This window comes from Carlito syrichta, unplaced genomic scaffold, assembly GCF_000164805.1.
Source record: "Carlito syrichta isolate Samal-C Ts95f unplaced genomic scaffold, Tarsius_syrichta-2.0.1 Scaffold305117, whole genome shotgun sequence".
Taxonomy (NCBI): domain Eukaryota; kingdom Metazoa; phylum Chordata; class Mammalia; order Primates; family Tarsiidae; genus Carlito; species Carlito syrichta.
Window position 1 is genome coordinate 532,257 of NW_007249213.1, and position 17,373 is coordinate 549,629.

At 39.6% G+C, this 17,373-nt stretch overlaps 1 protein-coding gene across 7 annotated transcripts in view; it reads right to left on the bottom strand.

Annotated features, from left to right (window-relative positions):
- Positions 1-17,373, bottom strand: part of MYH10 (myosin heavy chain 10) — a 154,789-nt gene that overhangs the window by 59,688 nt on the left and 77,728 nt on the right. For all 7 annotated transcript variants that reach the window (XM_008061144.1, XM_021713963.1, XM_008061139.1 and 4 more), the window contains 7 exons: positions 15,877-16,020; positions 15,549-15,644; positions 13,673-13,791; positions 12,831-12,983; positions 9,211-9,384; positions 2,659-2,832; positions 2,285-2,399 (listed from right to left, as the gene is read on the bottom strand). In XM_008061144.1, coding sequence (XP_008059335.1) covers positions 2,285-2,399; positions 2,659-2,832; positions 9,211-9,384; positions 12,831-12,983; positions 13,673-13,791; positions 15,549-15,644; positions 15,877-16,020 — 975 coding nt within the window. The remainder of the gene's footprint in view (positions 1-2,284; positions 2,400-2,658; positions 2,833-9,210; positions 9,385-12,830; positions 12,984-13,672; positions 13,792-15,548; positions 15,645-15,876; positions 16,021-17,373) is intronic.

A 17,373-nucleotide genomic window follows, 5' to 3' on the forward strand; every position in this document is an offset into this window, starting at 1 on the left:
ATAAGTATGTAATAAAGGACTTGGTTTCCTTTCTTATGCTGCCAGTGTTCCCCAAATACCTGTTTCCTTTCAAGCTGAAGAGGAAACAAATTTTTGAGGCTTTTGTAGGGAAAATTCACCATTTCCCCTGCTGTTTTCTTTCCAGGAATTCCCTCCATGCCCACTGCCATCCTCAGTGACCTCACACTCAACTCCCCACTTTCAGGCTCTTTTACCCTTGTCTAACTGATAAGCTGTTATCTCCACTTGAGACAGGTCATCAGATCTCTCCAGTCTAGTATCAGCCTTCCACTCCAGTCTCACTTCCTGCTCTCTCTCCTTTCCATCCCAGCCCTAACACTGCATGGACTTCCCACTTCTACACTGCGATCATTCTATACTCCTTCTACCCCTGCTAACCTCACTTCTAAAAATGCCCACCTAGATACTCACCCCTAGATGAGTTAGTGCTTGGTAACTTCTTACCTGCAAATGTTTAAGGTGTAATCAGGCTGTAAATGGTCATAAACAGTGCTGGAAACATCGCCTGCCTATTAGTAGGCGCTCAGTGAATGTTAGTTTTTCTTGTTTAATAAACAAATCATTATTATCCTTTAAGGACAAGGAAAATTGCATCTTCCTTCATGACATTTTACTTTAGCACCCAGGAAAAAGGTAGTCCCTTTCTCTGATACACCTCCCTAAACACTTATTCTATACCATTTACATGGCATTTGTTTTTCTTTTTTTGAGTCGGAGTCTCACTCTGTTGCCCAGGCTGGAGTGCAGTGGCACACTCATGGCCACCCCAGCATTGACCTGTTAGGCTCCGGCAATCCTTCCGCCTCAGCCTTCCAAGTAGCCAGAATTACAGACAAGCACTACCACACCCGGCTAATTTTTTATTTTATTGTAGGGACTAGGTCTCACCAAGTTGCCCGGGCTGGTCTCGAACCTGCGGGCTCAGGCAATCCACTTGCCTCAGTCTCCCAAAGTGCTGGGATTACAGGCTGAGCCACTGAGTCCGGCCTACATGGCATTTGGTACTCCACAGTGTACCATGGATCTCACTCCCTCTGATGTGATCTAAGACCATACAAAGGTGCCTAGAGGAAGGACCGAGTGTGAGATGACTTTGAAACCTACAGTGTCCGGTACTGGCACAACTGAGGTGATTCCTGGAGAAATGTAAATACTTAAGACTGCAGCGTTGCTCCTCTCTCTTCTTTTGAAGATATCTGCCATCTACATTTCCTACTCACCAGTACTGGTCTTTCTAGCATTGTAGGCCCTGGGACAACCTGAGCTCAGTCTTTTTTCTACTCTCATTTCAGTTTCTCACATCCCACTCTAATATTGCCTAGTAACAGGGTGAAGAGCAGCTCATCTGTAGGGGCACTACAAATTCCACACGAGGCCCCTGCTTTTCTTCCCAGTCCTCACGCAGTGTCCTTCGGCTGATGCAGGTCATTGCAAGTGACAATGTGTGCTCAGGAGCCAGCTGAAGACATCAGCTGTCTTCTCAGACAGCTAGATGATGAGGCCTGAGATGCTACAGAGAAGGCAGACATAAACCAGGGTACAGGGTACAGGTCTAGGCAGGGGTAGCTCCAAGGCTACAGTCCTACATGGCTTGAGGCCAAGTGAAGAGGTGGGATACAGCCAGGATGAAATATAGGAGGAGAGTGAGTTCTAGGAGAAGATATTGGTTCCTATGATGCATAAAGACACACATTTTCTTTTTGTGGTACTAGTAAAATCTTCTAGTCTACAACAAACATCACTGAAAACCTTCATTTGAAGTTCACATAAACAAAAGAACTATGAGGACTGATGGAAATGAAAGCAACTGATCTGTATGTGGGGGATTGGAGAGTTACTCACCAGCCACTTTATGTGTGTTTGTCGGGGGGGGAGGCTGGTGGAGGATATAGCTCAGCAGACCTGTAAACATGTGGGGAAAATAGAATGTGTGGGGCTTGTCACATTCCTGATGCCCTTGGACTATAACTGAACCAGGACAGTAATGGCCCAAGGCATATGTGCACTACTTTGTGGCTCTGGGATTAGGGTGTTTCTGTACTCCCCAAAGCATCTGATTAAGCAGGCAGATGTCTTGTTATTCATTTCTTAATCCAAGAATTCTTAAAATGAATAAATTCTGACATAACGGCAGCCCTGCTCTAGGGAAAGACAGATTTTAAAGTAGGTATGTGTATATATATATATGTAAAATAACCATGTGTAAACTTTAATTATAAAAGATTCCAGCCAAGCTTAATTACAAACATAAGCACTTTCTTACCATCCTTCCAAAGCTCTGCCACAAATCTGTCTGATGACTGGTGCAAAAGGGTAGCCACGTTGTCATTCAGAGGGTCCATGTTCTTCATCAGCCATTCATCTGCCTTATAATCCACCTATCCCGTATCAAAGCCAAATGTGGTGAAATGGAAAGCACAAAGCCAAACATAAAAGCAAAGAATACTTTAAGCCTTAACCATAAACTTTCATAGAACAATAAAAAAATGGGTTGTCTCAAAGACAATACATTTGTAATCTAGACTACATTTAAGTGTTTATAGATATTTATCAGCACCTTTGTTACATCTTTATAAAACTGAGCAAAATTTCAAACATAGCAATTTTAATCAAGTTAATCAACATGAGAGTTCTTACCTTCCCTGCATAATGGATAATGCAAAAATCAGCTTTGTCTTTCAGTTGTCGAGGTTTCTGAAACTTGGAGTGGGAACCTTGCTCTTGAACCAGTTTTTCAACAAAGGTTTTATCTGTGGCTTTGGGGAACCAGCACTCTTCATCCAAAAGGGCCAGTACACCAGGAGGGTTTGCCTGATAATGACAGGCAATAAGAATTGATAAAGTTTGCACGTCACTTTGATATCATTGGGTTTGGCAGTTTAACTTCCAAAACAACTAGAGTTTTATGAAGATCCATAGAAAATAAATTGCTAGGATGGGAAGTAATGTCTAAGCCATAACGAGTTTATAACTCAAACACTGAGATCTCCAACTGCTAAATAAGTAATGGCAAGAAAATGGATGAGTAACTTATCTTATAAACTTATAAATACTGCATGTAAATTGTAAGTAAACAAATTCCAAGTAGATGGTCCCAAAAAAGCAGCAAACAAAAGAAGCCAAAAAGGATCTGGGAAGTGGAGAGATGCTACTGAATGTTTATACTCAATGACTCACTAGATCAATTATTATAAAACCTCAACTAACTGGAATGCTTCAGATAGTTTATATCCTAATCAATCTAAGTTTCTGTTTAAGTAAGAATTAAATAAAACATATCACCCTTGGTAAAATATTTTAAACTTTTATTAAGTAAAATATGTAGAAGGTGATAATTTATCAATGCTTTATATATCTGTTTTAACAAACACTCGAGAGTCTATTTTACGTCACTCAACTATTAGTTGATTGAAAAAAGGTCTAGATGAATCCATAGAGATGGAAACTAGATTGGTAGTAATCAGAGACTGCGGGAAAGAGAACGGGGACTGACTGCTAATGGGCACAAGGTTTCTTTTAGGGGTGATGAAAATTTGGCAGTGGTGATGGTTGTACAACTTTGTGAATATACTAAAAAGCAACTGAATTGTAGCTTTAAAAGCGTAGATTTTATGGTATATAAATAATGTCTCAATTTTTTAAAAAGGCCTAGAGCTCACCATTCCCTGGAATGACTTCCTTTTTAGAGATAAGTGACCATAAAAACTAAATAAAATATTTAAATTGTGATGATCTATTTTATAGTGTTTCTGGGTCACCATCTACTGCCACGTTGCAAATATGGCACGTCTGTGATACAACACTGAGCTTGTACCAATTCTAGGGCATACTACTGAAATCAGCTTTTTTTTTCTTCGAATCGGGGTCTCACTCTGTCACCCAGGCTGGAGTGCAGTGGCATGATCACAATAATCGTGGCTCTTGGTAGCTTCGATCTTCTGGGCTCAGGTGATCCTTCCACCTCAGCATCCTAAGTAGCTGGGACTACAGGCATGCACCACAACACCCTCTCATTCCATGTGCCACAGTTAAACTTTCCATTAGACCAGTTAACTTGTTGTTGAGTTGGAGTCTTATTCTGTCACCCAGGCTAGAGTGCAGTGGCCCAATCATGGCCCATGCAGCCTTGGTTTCCTGGGCTCAGGCGATCCTTCTGCCTTGGCCTCCCCAGAGCTGGGACTACAGGCATGTGCCACCACGCTCAGATAATTTTTTGATTTTTGTAGAGATGAGGTTTTGCTATGTTGCCTAGGCTGGTCTTAAACTCCTGGGCTCAAGGAATCCACCTGTCTCGACATTCCAAAGTGCTGAGATTACAGGCGTGAGCCACCACACCTGACCTGAAATCAGCTTTTTAAATTAAACTCTAGGATCAGTTTCTTTAACTCACAAGGCACTTATATTTACTGGGGAAAAAGTTGGCTATATAAACAAATACTGTTTTCAAAAAGTAATGAAGCCGGGCTCGGTGGCTCAGCCTGTAATCCCGCGCCTTGGGAGGCTGAGGTGAGTGGATTGCCTGAGCCTGCGGGTTCAAGAGCTGCCTGGGCAACTTGGTGAGACCATACCTCTACAATAAATAACAAATTAGCCAGGTGTGGTAGCATGCGCCTGTAGTTCCAGCTATGGAAGGCTGAGGCGGAAGGATCACCAGAGCCCAGCAGGTCGAGGCTGCGGTGGCCGGGAGCGGCCACTGCACTCCAGTCTGGGTGACAGAGTGAGACTCCAACACAAAAAAAGAAAAGAAAAGTAATGAGAGGTTGCAGTTAAATATAAATGAAACAATATAGCAATGTGATCAGAGAAAGGTGATAGGTGATCAGAATGGCAGCAGATGGAAGCGGAGAGAAACTTGCGATTGAGAACCTTACCCAGGGCTCCTCCACCTCAAAGAGCTTTTCAGGCCAGATTAGTTAAAAGAAGATGAGATTCCAAGGCAACTAGGATCAGATAATCAGAGTGGTGGGGTAATTCAATCCACCCCTATCATCTGACAACCCTGAGAAATGAAGTTTCGTATTAAAGTAACTAAACATCCATCTTTTTAACCATAATTTTCACATTTTTAATCCCTATTAATGAAAATATTCCTAAATTCTCATGCCAAATATAATTTATTTTTTCTAAATGACTCAATGACACCATGATTGTGAATATTCATTATCATGTCTCTTGTTTTTATTTTTTCCACTTCATCCTTCAGTGTCAAGATCTCTTATAATTTCTCCATTTAATGGGGGTATTTCTAAAGAGTTATCAGTTTAGGAGCCTATATTTCTGTATAATGGCTACGGGTTTTGTGAAAAGCTTTTGAACTCAGAGGCTTGCCTGCCACCAGCCCACCACCAAGCCAGGCAAGGAACACCACAGAGTATTTTTTAAAGTATCTTCTTTCTAGAAAATATTGTCTCCACTCCTCATTTTGAAAGGCACATCAATGGAATCATTATCCCATATCAATCCACATGCTATAGTTAAACTTTCCATCACCATAAACTCTTGTGAGACTTAAAATATTTTGTGTTTTTATTTTTAAAATTAGATTTTATGTTTCTAGGAATAAGTGGAATAATCCTCAAGTTGAGGTAAAGAGTGAGTAAGCATTAAATCTTGAATTTCTTTCCTCCCTTTCTGAGTTATCTTTCTTTTAAAATTAGGACTACTCAGGTGGGGAATAAAGGGGTCTATTCCCAAGTTTTTTGTTTTGAATTGGAATCTCACTCTGTCACCCAGGCTAGAGTGCAGTGGCATGCTCGTGACCACTGCAGCCTCAACCTGCTGGACTCAAGCAATCCTTCCACCTTAGCCTTCCAAATAGCGGGAACTACAGGTGTGCACCACCATGCTTGGCTAATTCTTTTATTTACTGTAGAGATGAGGTCTCACTAAGTTCCCCAGGCTGGTCTTGAACCCCTGGGCTAAGGAAATCCTCTTGCTCGGCCTCCCAAAGTGCTGGGATTACAGACTTGAGCCACTATGCCCAGTTATTATCAAGTTTTAAGGAAGAGCCCAATAGTGCCAGTATAGGAGTATAGGAAGGAAGGAAGAAGGGAGGCAGAAGAGTGGCAAGGAAGTAATTAATTAACTAAGTTTACCCACATCACATTAGTGTCTAGGCATAAGTGATTACTGGGAATGCAGTCTCCCCATTCCATTACTTTTTGAACCCCTGGCTGCTATAGTTTGATGTGTCCCCCAAAGTTCATGTGTTGGAAACTTGGTCCCAATTTAGGAGTTGATTGGGTCATGAGGGCTCTGCCCTTGTGAATGAATTTATTCCTTCATGGACTAACAGGATTATCAAGGGAGCGGTTCTGTCATAAAAAGCCAGTTTGGCTGTCTCTCATGAGTCCCTTGCCATGTGATACCCTGTGCCACTTTGGGGCTCTGCAGAGAGTTCCTGCCAGCAAGAAGGCCCTCATCCAATGAGTCCTTAGACTTCCCAGGCTATAACTGGAAGAAATAAACTTTCTTTATAAATTACTTAGTCTTAGGTATTCAGTTATAGCAATAAAAATGGGACTAAGACATTTACCAAATAACTATCCTAAAACACCACTTTCACTGTGTTGCACTTGCTAATTTCTGTCCATAAAATCCAGCCCTGGGCTGGGCTCAGTGGCTCAGACTGTAATCCCAGCACTTTGGGAGGCCAAAGCAAGTGGATTGCCTGAGCCTACAGGTTCAAGATCAGCCCAGGCAACTTGGTGAGACCTCGTCTCTACAATAAATAAAAAATTAACCAGGCATGGTAGCATGTGCCTGTAGTTCCGACTACTTGGAGGGCTGAGGTAGAAGGATTGCCGGAGACCAGTAGGTCGACGCTGAGGTGGCTGTGGGCGTGCCACTACACGCCAACTCAGAAGAAAAGAAAAAAAAAAAGTCCAGCCCTGGAATGCTCCCTTCACAACGTCCACATCTGCGATACATTCTGTGACACCGCCAGCGTACTATGTGACCTTTGCCTTTTCCAAATTCACTTGGAGCCGGTACCAATGAACCAGTCAACTAACTGCTATGTTGTGTTCTGTTCTCTAGTTTCAAAATCAGGTCCTTGAGGACCAGGCCATGCTATGTATATACCCATGGTACCCCAAATCTGCATTTTCAGATCATAATTAAAGATTTAATAAATTCTTGCTATGCTGACTTTACCCTACCACAATAGTATTTACATTTAATATATGCAAAGTAATTTAAAATGGAAACAGCAAATCCTTTCTGCCTCACCAATTTTTGCTGAGTTAACCATTAAGGTTGAAATGTTTACTTTCCCCTATCACTTTCACTTTTAGAGTATAATTATTACATGAGAATGGAGATAATATGAAACTATGGCATACAAAGAATTTTGTCCTAGAAGATAAAGCAAAAGAAATGAAAATAAGTAACATCAAGAAGAATGAATATTTGTGACTCACTGAAGGGTGACAAAACATTACATTACAAAGCTCTCCAAAGATTGACAACTTTCCATTTGGAGAAGTTTTGGCACAATTATTCCACAAAGAGATTAACCTAGCAAGGTTTGTGGGGTTTTTTCCATCCTAAAACATAAGTGCAAATACATAAACACTACATTCTTAAAATATAGGACTTCCAGTGTCACATGGACACATAAAAATGAGATAATATATTACATAGTCATCCATAGTACCAATGTAAAATAATCATCCCTTATTTATGTAATTTTCCAAATTTTTTTTTAGGCAACAAAGCAGCAATGAAATTTCTTTATGTACTTGTATATACGTGAAAGTTAACTGAAAGTCACTACAAGTAGGCCCTGAATGTCATCTCTAAATGATGCTAACCATGTACCCAGCAGCAGCTATCCTTACAACTACAGATTTTGTTTTTTTTTGCTCCAAACGTGCAGCTGACTTGAAAGGCAAAATAAATTTTTTTTTTAAAGAGATAGGGTCTAACTATGTTGCCAGGATGGTCTCAAACTCCTAGGCTCAAGCAATTCTCCAATCTTGGCCTCCCAAAGAGATAGGATTATAGGCATGAGCTACCACACTAAGCCTTAAAAATGATTTCTTACGTATGAGTCAGATAATCTGTTGCTTCCCTTAAACCCACATTTCTAATGTGCTAGCACCACAACTCTAATGTAAATGTCTTCCAGGTTCTTCCCCTTCTCAATTTGCCACCACTCCCTCTGACTATAGATACTGCACCATCAGAGATTTCTAGACATTAGACCGCCAACCCTCAGACATGTGGAATACAGGAGGCAGCCACAGACTGTACAGCAAGAATAAGAACTGTTTCAAAGTGTACTATCCCTCCTAGGTAGCTGCTAAAACACACCTACTTAACTAATGTTAGAACTTTATGTAAATTACAGATATCAGTGCCTAATTATACTTAAGTTTTTCCTATATTTTGGCAGATACCAAAATGAGTGAAGCTAATACTTTGTTGAGCAAAGCTAACTACCAGAGAATAAACAACCAATATTTGTCTGAGATCATATGGAGTTGAATTTCAAAAGTGAAAAAGCTATACACACAAAACTCAAAAGTAAATGAATTCTATGTTTTTTTTTTTTTGCATAACATTAAACCAACAAGAAAATAATTTCTGATGCTTTCCAATAATGTCATTAAAAATACATCTGCCAAAAGAAAGCTCCCCCAAAGCTGAACTAAAATTAAAAAAGAGAATCTGGCTGGGTGTGGTGGGTCACATCTGTAATCCTAGCACTTTGGGAGGCCGAGGTGGGAGGATTCTTGAGTCCAGGAGCTTGAGACCAGCCTGGGCAACATAGGGAGAACCTGTCATTCAAAAAAAATTTAAAAATTAGCTGGGTGTGGTGGTATGCACTCATAGTCCCAACTACTCGGGACTGAGGCGCGAGTATCACTTGAGCCCAAGAGTTAGAGGCTGCAGTGAGCTATGACAGTGCCACTGCACTTCGGGCTGGGCAATAGAGTGAGACCCTGACTCTACACAAGGACAGGAATACAGCTACAAGGAGAGCTAAAGAAGGGTTTTATGGGAATGCAACTGACTTTTAAGTTCTGTAGATGTTTCATCAGAATTATTACCATCCTAGAAAATTTATATTAGAAAATTATTTAAACAGTGATCAGACAGCATAATTTCTGCTCAGAGTATGCCAGGAAGAAAACTTAAAGCACTGCTTAAATAGAAAGACAAAGAGCAAGTAAACACTCTTACGGGTCTCTCTATCAGGTCAATGCATGGCTGCAGATCTAGTCCGAAATCGATGAAGTTCCACTCAATGCCTTCGCGCTGATATTCCTCTTGTTCTAGGATGAACATGGTATGATTGAACAGCTGTTGCAGCTTCTCATTGGTGTAGTTGATACAAAGTTGTTCAAAGGAGTTCAGCTGTAAATGTTGTAAGAATAATTTCCAAACATAGAGAGGAGGAAGGAAAACAGGAGTAATCAGCTGTCCAGTTATCAAGAAAAGTTCATTAAAAATTATTAATTAGGTATGAAGTACATTATTGCTTGTATCTAATGATAGTGACTAAACTAAGCAGTAGGGGTGGTCTCTCAATCTCTCTCTCTCTCTCTCTCTATGTCTCTCTCTCTCATATACACATAGCCTTTTTGAAAAGGTAAAAAGAAAGAACAATACTGTATATAGCTACATCACTGAACTGCTACAATGAGAAGATTAACTTAACCGTGTTAATTGAATGCTCTACAAATTAAAATGATTCAGCTCTTATTAGTGAATGGTTAAAGAATAAAAGTAAAGAAATAAATGAGACAGAGGCCAAAGGCAAAGTGAGGAGAGTGTGGTGGTGAGTATGACTGGGCTGGAGAGATGTAGAGGAAGCATCTGGTCCTGTCCCTCTACTGTCCACTCAGGTGGCGAGTTCCAGGGTAAAAAAAGAACCATCTTTACTCACTAGGATTGTTGTGGGCAGTTCAATTCTCACACATAGAATGCACTCAGTTTAATAAATGTGAGGTTCTGTGTTGCTTTTCTAAGTATTCCCTTTGCTTGTCAAATGTTTGACCTTTGTCAACATCAAAAGTGGTATTTCACTGCTCTCATAAAATAATGTAAGCATCTTTTCATATGGTACAGTCATTTCTGTTCCTTCTCGGTGAACTCTGCCCTTTTTTCTATTGTGTTTTTGACAGGAGGAATTAATAGACGCGAACAGATAGATGTGTTAATAGACCTAATTTTCTAAATCATCCTGTATACTAGAAGTGCTCAATCATTTTTGTGCCTCCACACGGTTCACACGAATAGCCTGTGCCTCTAAAGAACCTCTTTTATTATAGAAAGTGATTTTCAATTAGAGAGGACTTAATCAATCTCCAAGGAATAGACGGATAGCCTGAAAAAACCACTGCAGTCCTCCTCACCCTCAAGAAGCTGCTATGTTCACTATTTCAGAATGAGGTCGTGCTAGGAAGTCAGGGGTAGTGTTTGCCTTGCTCAGTATTTCTAATAACTAGTACATAGGACAAGCCCCACAAATATTTAGAATGCCTGACTGTGCTTATTCATCATGTTCATATAAACGGATTTTGCTTTGCCTTAAGATTACAACATTCTATTGCTCTATTTGGCCTGTACTATTACATATAATGGTATCTTTTACAAAGTGAATTTCTACTTGTCTTCCATATTTCAGTAACCAACTATATTTTTGAATAATGGGTTTTAAAACTGATAATGCATGATATAAAATTTAAAATGTACAAAGAACTGCACTTCAATCTCCGACTTGTTCTTCCTATATCAATGAGCACCACCTATTTTTATGATCCTTCCAGAAATATCTATGCACTCACATATGTGTTTGACCTTGATTTTTCTTAACAGTCTATCTTGGTAAGTTATGACGTCCTTCCGTATCAGTGTATAAAGTCACTTCATTCTATAATAAATACATATTAGTCTACTGTATGGATAGATCATAACGAATTGAACTAATCTCCTAAAGATGGACATTTAGGCTTTTTTGATTCTTTTCTCATGGCAAATAATGCTCACTAAACAACTTAACATTTTTAACAACTATATACATTTTCTACTGTGTATTCATATGTTAAAACCATACTTCTTGAAGTCCTGTAGTTTTAGAAATATTTTACATACTTTTAATACACTATTTTCCAGAATTTTATTGTCTAGTCTTTATTTTCATTAATTTATTTATCAAACTGATTTTAGAAGAAGGTTGCTTAGTTCCCCCCTTCAAATTCCTACCAATAGGTTTTAAGCAAGTATGTTCAATTCATAGATAAATTTTGTTAAGATTTATATCTTTATGATGTGAAATTTCCCCATCAATAACAGAGTATGTCTCTTCATTTGTTAAGTTTTGCTTTCTTTTCCACAGTACCACTGTAGAGTTGTCTTCATTTAAATCGTGTCCATTTCTCCTTAAAATTATTTTAGACATTTTGTCTGTTTTAGTTACAGTTCAAAATGGGGGTCTTTTCTTTCATTACATCTTCTGATTGTTTATATATAGGAAGATTGACAGATTTTTTAAAATGCACTTTTCATGATCTCTCAAGCTATTTACAAATCAATACATATTAAAGCGATCCCTTAGAGTAGCAATGGCAGTTAAGTGGCTGAAACCATGCATTCCTGTAAAGATTCAGTATTTATGAGGACAGACTTATAATTTTTTTTTTTTTTTTGAGTTGGAGTCTCACTCTGTCGCCCAGACTGGAGTGCAGTGGCCGCTCCCGGCCACCGCAGCCTCGACCCGCTGGGCTCCGGCGATCCTTCCGCCTCAGCCTTCTGAGTAGCCGGAATTACAGGCATGCGCTACCACGCCCGGCTGATTTTTTGATTTATTGTAGAGATGAGGTCTCGCTGCCCAGGCGAGTCTCGAACCCGCGGGCTCCGGCAATCCACTCACCTCAGCCTCCCAAAGGCACAAGATTACAGGCTGAGCCACCAAGCCCGGCTTGGACTTATAATTTTAAAGGGGCTAATTTTCAAACAAGACAATACCAATAGTGGCTGAAGTAACACAATGATGATCATAAGAAGCATTTAATATTTGTGTCGTACTATATAGTCTGTCATCAAAGAAGATAAACTATATCTCTCTATACATTTATAAAGATATCCATTTTTAGAAGTCCAAAACTTCGCTGCAAAACTGTAACAGGTGAAGAAGGTCTGCTCCACTGATGGCGAGTAAGTGGACAGACACAGATCAACAATAAAATGTATTAAAACATATCGTCATATTCTGGTTATATCTGGAGAACACAGATATCACCTTTCCATATTCTCGCACTCATCTGCTACTCTCCTGACTCCAAAGCCAAGCCATTGTCATCCTGCCTAACATGGCCTTCCCCCTGGTCTCCCTACTTTGGCCCCATTTTACAATCCATGTCTACAACTCCTCTTTCCCTTCACTCAGCTATGTCTAGTCACACTGGTTTTCTAGAAGCTTCCAACATTTATAAATTCTCTCCCATAGAGGACCACTGGACTTACTCTCATTATGCTGGGGAAACTTACCAAGGCTGGCAGCTTCTCATCCTTCAAGTACGCCTGTTACCACTGCAGATACCTTTCCTGAATAGCTGTGTAAAGCTGGCCTCCCAAGTTCTTTCTATCACAGTACCCTTTCACTGCATTAATCACAAACCTGTGAATTCAGTGGTTATTCGCCATTTATTGTTTGACTCTCTACCTGAATGGCAGGGACTATATCTGCTTATTTACCATTATATTCTTGGCACTATACCTGGTAAACAGTGAGCCTTAATATTTGTTAAAAGAATAAACAAAAAAAAAAGGAACAGCAGGAAGGAGGGAGAGAAGACTACCTCAAATATTTCAAATCCAGCAATGTCCAGGATTCCAATGAAAGATGCTCCCTGACGTTTGGTCCTATCCAGAGCTTTATTGATACGGTGAACGAGCCAGCGAAATAGCCGCTCATAGGTAGCTTTTGCCAATGCTTCTACTGCAAAATCTGCCTATAATTAGACAATATCAATCTTTTATTCTGGAAACAATCTCAACAAAGCATTAATAGCTGTTATATGGAGTTCAATTTTATACAATACTCAAAAAACCTGGAACGGCATTTATAGCTTAATCGTGTCTCAATTTTACACATCAACAGAAGGTACCATTAGTACAATTAAATGAATACTGGGGATAATCAATTTAGGAGATGGATGAAGACACCCAATAAAAATAAACTCCTCTTCATGTCCCTGGGTTCCTAGTAGCATTATCCGTTTAGAGTTAGTTCAGTTAGTAGAATCACCTTTCAACCTTCAACAAAACTATGACTATATTTCTTAAAACAGCCTACAACTGAGTGGGTAAACAGGATTCATATAATCTTATTTTTGTACCACCTAGCACAAGGACAAGGTAGCAGTGGCCCTTCTATTGGTCTGGTTCATCAAGTATGCAGATTTGTCTTCTGGATCACAGACATACCCAAGGAAAACTCAAGATGACATTTCAAATGTATTATTAATTTTTTGAAAAAAATCACCTTTGAAAATTTTCTGAAAAAGTAAATATACTAAAGAAATATACACATAAGAAAGTTTTTATTGGTTCAGTTTGTTACATGTCAATCAGAAGGGCAAATGACCACTACTTAAGAGTTAAACAACTCTGTAGTAACATTTAATATTACAGAACTTACTTGTTCTTTGGTCTGGGCTTTTTGCACATAGTCTCGGCCAACCTTGATACGAGGGGTAAGTATAGCCCGAGTAAACTCCATCACATTCATTCCAAGAAGATGGCAGAGTTTCTGTGCAACTGAAATATAAAAAGTCTCCTAAATACTACATTTCTACTTGCAATCTGGTCACAATATATTCAATAAATGCTCGAAAAACCTTAGTAATAATTAAATTGCAATTAGGAAAGTCTGAACTTTAGACAAATTTTAAGTCTGATGAAAAACACCTTCCAACCTTTCAAATGAATACACACTCATTTTTAGGCTATAAGAGATGAATGGTCAGCATTTGACTGCTTTGCTTTTATTTTTATTTTTTTAGAGACTGGGTCTTGCTATAGTGCCCAGGCTGGAGTACAGTGGTTATTCACAGGTGTGATCCCATTACTGATCAGCAGAGGAGTTTTGACCTGCTCCATTTGCAACCTAGGCTGGTTTGCCTCATATTAGGCAACCTGGTGGTCCCTGGCTGCTGGAAGGTTACCATATTGATGCCGAACTTAATGTGGACACCCGATAGGCATAGTGTACTACAGCCCAGAACTCCTGGGTTCAAGCAATCCTCCCAAGTAGCCGGGACTACAGGCGAACACCACTGTGCCTAGCTGCCTTGCCTTTTTAAAAGAGTGACCTAGCCAGGGGCGGTGACTCACACCCGTAATCCCAGCACTTTGGGAGGTGGAGGCAAGAGGATTGCCAGCCCAGGTCTCTACAATAAATCAAAAAATTAGCTGGATGTGGTGGTGCATGCCTGAAGTTCCAGCTACTTGGAAGGTTGAAGTGAAAGGATAGCCTGAGCCCGGTAGGTTGAGGTTGTGGTGGCCATGAGTGTACCACTGCACTCCAGCCTGGGCGACAGAATAAGGCTCCAACTCAAAAATAAATAAATAAATAAAATAAAGAATGACTTGATGCTCTTCTATCTAGTTTAAGATTTCAAAGCCTTACTCTAAATCTTAAATTGCTCCATGTGAAAGCCATATGGATGTTGTAGGGCCACACACCAATCAAACTACTTTGAATGATACAGGTAATAGTTCTGGAAGTCCAAAAACTCTAAGAAGTGCCACAGCTTGCTCAGGAAATGGTGACCATGATATAGCAGGAAAGGTAGGCCCCTTGGAAGAGTCACACAAAACTAAATTGTTATCAAGTATCAAATTGGTTACAAACGAGAATTATTTCAAGGGCAGGTAATGTGAATCAGCCTTCGTGGCCAGTGGATTGGGGAGACCATTGTGAGGCAAGAGAACTCACTGGAGTAAATAAGTACTCTAGGTAATATAGAAATTCCTGTTTTCTTTTTTGTCTCCAGACCATTAGAAGCACACTGACAGCTCACAAGGCTGGCAAACACATTTTTTTTTTTTTAAGTTCTCAAACATTTGTTTCTGACCAGTACAAATTTAAACACATTTACAAATTTAAAAATGGGATAATTTCATATTCAAATCTGGATTTCCACATTTCTTTGAAAAATCAATTATTTTTGGCAACACTAGGACTATGTTCTAAGCATGGTACAAACTGGCTGGAACTCAGCAGTTGCAGCTCTCTCTCAGGTAAGTTGTCTGGCCTGCAGCTGAGTTCTCTCCCCCAGGCGCTAAAGCCTCCCTCATGCTACACATCAGAGACTAGTGCCACTTTTCATCCCACACCCCAACCTCTGCCCCCATTTAAAGAATTGGGGGGCCCTCATGTAGCATCCTGAGGTTGCCTCCCTACTCTTGAGAATCCCTTGGGAAATGCTTTAGAAGTGCTATTAGTGTAACATGTTCTTGGAGAGCACAACAAGCTGTCAGAATAGAAATAAAGTCGGTAGTCATCAGTTTACCTGTATTTTCTGGCATGGAAGCTTGATCAGTATTTCTCTCCTTTTTGAAAGAAATATTTCCAAACTGTAGCACTGAAGATACAACTTTAAGCATTGCTTCATATTGATAAAAAGAAAAAAAATTAATATTGCCTTAAAATCTAGCACAGACTTATTCTAATTTATTTTGTTCTAAAATTAGCTATACAAAACTTTTCAGTAAGATATGTCTTTTCAAGTTTTCATAAAATTCATTAGTTTCCCAATCATCTTCTAGTTTAGGTTATTTACCCCAAATGTATAAGCCTTATAAAAGAGAGTGTAAGAATCTTAAAGAAATCACACATACACAGAATCTCTTCATGAGAGAAGCCCATAATGTGCATTGCTTCCATAGTCTCCTGAAAGTTATCTTTGTCTTGCTGTCCCGGAATAGGAATATAGCCATTGGAAAGAAATCTGTAGTTATTAAATCCTTCAAGAAGCAAATCAGCTAAAAAGAAATATAACGGAATAAAATTTAATAAATAGTCATAAATAGACTAAAGGACACCTACATTAAAACTCTGCTGATATCACATGAGAACAAAGCCTCACCATCCAACCCATTACTGGCATATAATTTTCTTTCTTTATATAGTCACGTAAATAAACAAAGATATACAATTTTCCATTATCTGTGTCAATGAAGGAAAATCACAATGTTAGCAACACAAAAACTTTAACAGGAGTTTTTGGGACAGTAGTTTGCACAATATTGTATTTGTTTTTTCCTTTTTATTTTTCTGAGTTGGAGTCTCACTGTCGCCCAGACTGGAGTGTAGTGGCACGCTCCTAGCCACCGCAGCCTCCACCTACTGGGCTCCGGTGATCCTCCCGCCTCAGCCTTCCAAGGAACCAGAACTACAGGCATGTGCTACCACGTCTGGCTAATTTTTTATTTATTGTAGAGACGAGGTCTCGCCATGTTGCCCGGGCAGATCTGGAACCCGCAGGCTCAGGCAATCCACTCGCCTCGGCCTCCCAAAGCGGTGGGATTACAGGCTGAGCCACTAAGCCTGGTCATTTTTTCTTTTTTTTTAAATTATAAAGATGTGGGGTACAATTCAGGGTTACGTATACAAACGTTGATTATGCAGGTACTCTTGTTGATGAGAATATTGTGTTTGAAATCGGATATCTAGGAAATGATGTAAATTTTCCAGATAACTAAACTTTATTGTTTTCAGATTTAAATATTTTAGCAATGTTCTTTGAAGGAAAGCTTTTAAACCTATATTCTGTAATCCTAGCTTAGTAAATAGTACACAGCAAACATTATGGGGTCAATATGAAAACTACTATGGACATAAGATAAAGATATGGATGCAGAAGGTGTAGGAAGTAGACCAAGCAAGTCCAGAGATAGTCTGCTTGGTAGTTAATTTACTTTTAGAGTGATAAGCACATGGGACTTTACGGCAGAATATTATAATGGATATCCCCACTGACTACTTGTCTATAGGGAACATGAATGAAAGAGAAGTGCCTCTTGACAAACGTGCTCTTGAGAACAGAAGGACATTTCTCAAGAGCAATCAAGACACCAGGGCTATTTGTCCCTATAACAAACGTGCAAATGTACTCCCAGCTTTCCCTATGACTGGCTCTCTTCCTCTCCTACCCAGAATTTCTGCTGGTCACCCTATCCCCTAATCCTTGTCCATACTGAATTTAACTTCTATTGGGTATTGCTTGCTGCTTTCTTTTTCTATCTCCTTTGAACAATCTGATCATAATTTTTGGATTCATTCCTACTGCAATTATTGCTTGTCTGAAAGTCTAGGGATTGTCTTCTCTTCTGCAT